The 5,144-nt window shown below is 54.4% G+C and overlaps 1 protein-coding gene across 3 annotated transcripts in view; it reads left to right on the top strand.

Moving 5' to 3' along the window:
* Positions 1-416: 416 nt before the first annotated feature.
* The window catches only part of Nadsyn1 (NAD synthetase 1), a 34,790-nt gene continuing 30,062 nt past the window's right edge, over positions 417-5,144 (top strand). For all 3 annotated transcript variants that reach the window (XM_013021185.1, XM_013021184.1, XM_013021186.1), the window contains exons 1-3: positions 417-574; positions 1,744-1,804; positions 3,566-3,682. In XM_013021185.1, the coding sequence (XP_012876639.1) occupies positions 490-574; positions 1,744-1,804; positions 3,566-3,682 (263 nt within the window). In that variant the 5' untranslated portion in view covers positions 417-489. The remainder of the gene's footprint in view (positions 575-1,743; positions 1,805-3,565; positions 3,683-5,144) is intronic.

The raw sequence follows: 5,144 nt of genomic DNA, 5'->3' as shown, positions 1-5,144 counted from the left end.
TTATTTGCTGGTAGAGGGAACAGACCCTTCGGAGTTGAGGGTCTGAAACGGCCCCAAGGGGAAGTTGCCTCCAAGTTGTCAGTCATGAGCAAGCATTACTACATAAACGGGGGTGGGGGGCTGGAGTGTGCAATTGAAAGTGAAAAAAGTGCTTATCTGACAGCAGCATTGGACAATGCTTACAAGAAAACCAATGATGGTAATAACTAAGTCGGTGGTTGTGCAGGAGCCGCGGCGGTGGGAGAGGGCGTGGTCTGCGGGCGGGGCCTGCCGAGGAGGCTCCGCCCCGCTCTCAGGAAGGGCCTGTCTGGGTGGGCGGGGAGCGGGCGCTGCCAGCCTATCCGAGGACTTGCAGGGCGGGGCCGTGGCGGGAGGGGCGGGGCCGTGGCGAGGTGACCCGGAAGTGCGGGCGCCGGGGACCTGTGGGCGGGAGACTGGCCCGGGGATTGGTGTCCGGTAGGGCTGGATTCCCGGCCGGGGACCGGCAGGATGGGCCGGAAGGTGACGGTGGCTACGTGCGCTCTGAACCAGTGGGCCCTGGACTTCGAGGGCAACCTGCACCGGATCTTAAGGAGTGAGTCCGGGGGTGGCGGGGCGGGAGGGGCGCGCGGGCCCGGCACCCCGGAGTCACGTGGGCACCGACCTCCTGGCGCTCTGACCTTCGCCCCCCCCCCCCGCGCCTGTGTACACTGGCTGGGGACACGTGAGCCCCAGTGGGGTGGAGTCTGCAGGCCCGGCGGGAAGAAGAGCTCCCGGGTCGGTGGATTTCTCTAGATCCAGCTGCCCGTCCGCAGACGTGGAGGGGATGAGGGGAGAGGGGGGGGTCTCTGTCCCCAAGGACCTTCCTGGGAGGAGGGGCCACGGGAGACGTCCCCCCACCCCTCCAGAGGATGCAGAGTAAGGGGTGGGCTGGCAGTCAAACTGTTCCAGAGCTTCTCTGCTGAACAGAAAGAGGGTCTGCCAGCAGCCAGATCCCAGTGCTTTTGAAATATGTGTACATCTATCTGCCTGTTTCGTCTCCTTAGAGCAAATGTCTTGGGATGAATAGGGCTGTCTGTCCCCTTCCTTGCCTGGATTCCCACAAGGGCTGCCTAAACCAGATACCCTTATAAGGAGCCGGTGGCCTGTACTGGCACCACTACAGGTTATAAGCTTTCTTGGTCCACCTACAGCTTTTTCCCTGCAGCTAAGTCTTGGCACCCACTTGTTGATAAACTTCTTGATAAATGGAGTTGTAACTTCCACATCCTCCTCTCCTATGTCAGTTCCACAGGCTCCCCTGTTCTCTGTGTAATCCTGTGGGTGTGTACAAATATATGTGAGTAATGTCCTCTGATACTGTTGACAGGGGACCTGACTGCAATTGGAGGGGACATCACAGCATTTTGGGGGGGAAGGGAATGGAGTCTGGTCCCTAGGCTTTGAACTCTGGTCCTGGGCATTCTCCCTAAGCTCAGGCTTTTGCTCAAGGCTAGTGCTCTACCATTTGAGCTACAGCACCATTTCCAGCCTTTTCTGTAATTGATTGGAGATAATAGAGTCTCACAGACTTTCCTGGCCAAGCTAGCTTCAAACCACAATCTTCAGATCTCAGCCTTCAGAGCAGCTAGGATTACAGGTGTGAGCCAGCAGGACTTAGCTCACTGAGCATTATTATCATACCCACTACAGCACAGTGCATTGACAGCCATGGTTACATCCTGGGTTCTGAAATTATGCTCCCCCCCTCCCCATGTCATGTAGGTATTGAAATTGCCAAGAACAAAGGAGCAAGATACAGGCTTGGACCCGAACTGGAAATATGGTGAGAAGCCCATCTGTACTTGGGGGGGGGCATGGCAGTGTGGGTGGCAGGCATGTAGTGGTGGCTGTGTCGGCTTTCTCGGGCTGAAAGGGTGGTATATGCATAGATCTGAGAGCTGTGGAAAGGCCCAGCCCCCTCAGGAGGTGCTCAGCAACATGACATTGGGCCTGGTTTATGCCCAGAGCAGATTGGGCAAGTCTGTTCCTACGTCAGAGCTACCTGGAAACTGTTCTCCGCCTTGCCTCAACCCTGTGCTGCAGTGTGGATATTTGTCCTCCCACAGTCCTGCATTTTGTGTGGTGCTTGGATCCCAGTGCTGAGGGGAATGAGGACTCTGGGGACAGGGGAGAAGGGAACCCTAGAGTTGCTCCTGAATGGGGCATCTCGTCAGTGCCATTTCCTTCTCAACACCAGGAACTGGCTCGGAGCTGAGTCATTATGGTGCTCTGTTTGTTTTTTTGTGTGTGTCAATACTAGGGCTTAAACTCAGAGTCTGGGTGCTGCTACTTAGCTTTTTTGCTCACTGGTGCCCTACCGTTTAAGCCACAGCTTCACTTCTGGCTTTTGGCTGGTTAATTAAAGGGCTGGTTTTGAACCTTGATTCCTCAGATCTCAGCTTCCAGAGTAGCTAGGATGACAGGCCTGAGCCACCAGACCAACTTGGAATCTTTATGCTTTATAACATCACGGAGCACTGTGGGAGAGTCCCTGGAGTCGCTGTGACCAAGGACTACAAACCGAGTTGTTTAGAAAACTGTGAATCTATTCTCTTTAGCTTGGGAGGCCAGAAGTCCAAAACCAGGGTGTCCACAGGATTGCTGTCCCTCTGAAATCTCTAGGTCACTGTCCTTCCTGCCTCATCTGCCTCCTGAGGCCCCTTTGGTCCTCAGCTCCTGGCCGCGTCACTCCGGCTGTTTCTACCTTTGCACACTTTGCTGCTGTGTGTGCCGAGGACACGGATCATGTCTGAATCCCCGGTGCTGAGGGTGTCTGCACCTGCACCTCACCTCACCGCAGTGAGGTGCCAGTCCTGGGGCTTGCACTAAGGGTCCAGGCACGGTCCCTGAGCGCTTCATGGGGCCACAATCACGCTTATCTACAAAGATCCCAAAGAAACCATTTTCAGGCCAGAATGATCATTAATGACCAATCAAATACCACCTTCACAGACAGTCCTGAACTGAGCTTCTTGCTGTAGAGGTGTATCATGGGCTGTGTGGACCTAGATCACAGCTTTGAAGGTGCCCTAAGAATCTCAGGTGGGCTGGGCGTTATGGCTTATGCCCATAATCCCATCAGGAGGCCGAGATCTGAGGATCATGGTTTGAAGCCAGTCCAGGCAGGAAAGCATGTGACCCTCTCATCTCCAATTAAACACCCCAAAGCCAAAAGTAGAGCTATCACTTAAGTGGCAGAGCACCAGCCTTGAACAAAAAAGCTAAGAGGCAGCTCCCAGGCCCTGGGTTCAAGGGCCAGGGCTGGCACCAAACGAAAGATAAAATCCAAAGGCAGGCGTTTGTGAACACGAGAGAATTCTTTGTGGTAGCCAAAAACTTAAGATCTGAACAGGGTCCATCGTGTCTTGTGTAAAGTTCTGCATGTTCGATAGCCCCCTCTCTTAACAGGTTGCACCCCAGGATCGCCCTGGAGGCGCTGAAAAGATTCAGCCCCCAGGCCCTGCCTTGCCCTCACCTGCCTGCTTGGTCATCTCTCCTCCCTCTCTCTCTCTCTCTCCCTTGCCCTCCCCTCCCCTTTCTCTAGCGGTTACGGGTGCTGGGATCATTACTATGAGTCGGACACCCTCTTACACTCACTCGAGGTCCTGAAGGCTCTCCTGGAGTCTCCAGTCACGCAGGACATCATCTGTGACGTGGGAATGTAAGTGGGCATGCAGAGGGGCAGGCGCCGAGGGGGGCGGGTTCACGGGGCGTGCCACGTCCAGGGCGTGTGTCTGTGTAAGGGGGGATGGTTCCCAGCCCAGCCCCGGGACCACCAAATAAATGCTCCCCAGAGGGCAGCTCCTGGAAACAGATTTTGTAGCTTGCTCTGGGAGCTTCTGGGCACAGGAGTGCAGTTGGTAAAATGGGATTGTGACATGGCGCAGCCACACCCAGAGAGCTTGATTCTTCCCTGGTGAGCCACAGGGCTGGCTGCGCCTGAGGACACCTGGGCCTCGTGTGGCCTGGCCTCCACCCATGTCGCACCACAGGATAGATGCTGGGGCAAGATCCTTTTCTTTTTTTTTCTTTTTTTTTTGCCAGTCATGGGGCCTGAACTCTGGGTCTGGGCGCTGTCCCTCAGCTCTTCAGCTCAAGGCTAGCGCTCTACCACTGGAGCCACAGTGCCACTTCCGGCTTTTTTCTGTTTATGTGGTACTGAGGAATCGAACCCAGGGCCTCATGCTTGCAAGGCATGCACTCTACCACTGAGCTACCTTCCCAGCCCCTTTTCTTTTTTGGGGTCCGGTCGTGGGGCCTGAACTCTGGGCCTGGGTGCTATCCCTCAGCTCTTCAGCTCAAGGCTAGTGCTCTACCACTTGAGCCACAGTGCCACTTCTGGCTTTTTTCTTTTTGCTTATGTGGTGCTGAGGAATTGAACCCAGGGCCTCATGCATGCAAGGCAAGCGCTCTACCACTGAGCCACCTTCCCAGCCCAAGATCCTTTTCTTAGGTAGTGTTTGAACTCAGGGCCTAGTGCTTGCTTAGCTGGCACTCTACCACCTGACCCTCCGGCCTGGCATTTTGCTGGTTCTTTTAGAGATAGAGTCTAGGAAACTTCTTCAGGCTGTCCTCAAACTATGCTCCTCCTGATCTCAGCCTTCTGAGTCGCTAGTATTTCAGTCGTAAGCTACTGCGCACAGCTTGTGCTTTCTTCCTGTTTGCTTTGTGTACCTTCTCTCTCTCTTCATCTTCCACCCTGCTGAGACATTTGTTTCGCAGGGTCTCTTTTTTTTCTCTTTCTCTTTTTTTGCATTTTTTTTTACTAGAAAATATCCGCTGAACAAGGGGATTTCCTTGTGACAGTTGCATACATACATACGACCCACCCTCCCCCTCCTTCCCTCTCTCCCCTACCTACTTTTTTTGTGCGAGTAACCAGGACTTGAACTCAGAGCCTCATCAGACTCTCCCTTCACTTTTTTTGCTCAAGGCTAATGCTCTGCCTTTTTTTTTTTTTTTTTGTCGGTCATGGGGCTTGAACTCTGGGCCTGGGCGCTGTCCCTCAGCTGTTCAGCTCAAGGCCAACGCTCTACCACTTGAGCTACAGTGCCACTTCCGGTTTTCTGGTGGTTTATTGGAGATAGGAGTCTCACGGTCTCTCCTGCCCGGGCTGGCTTTGA

The sequence above is a fragment of the Dipodomys ordii genome, unplaced genomic scaffold (genome assembly GCF_000151885.1).
Source record: "Dipodomys ordii isolate 6190 unplaced genomic scaffold, Dord_2.0 Scaffold54, whole genome shotgun sequence".
In the NCBI taxonomy this organism is placed as follows: Eukaryota; Metazoa; Chordata; class Mammalia; order Rodentia; family Heteromyidae; genus Dipodomys; species Dipodomys ordii.
The sequence above is the reverse complement of the archived record's forward strand: the minus strand, read 5'-3'. Positions and strand labels throughout refer to the sequence as shown.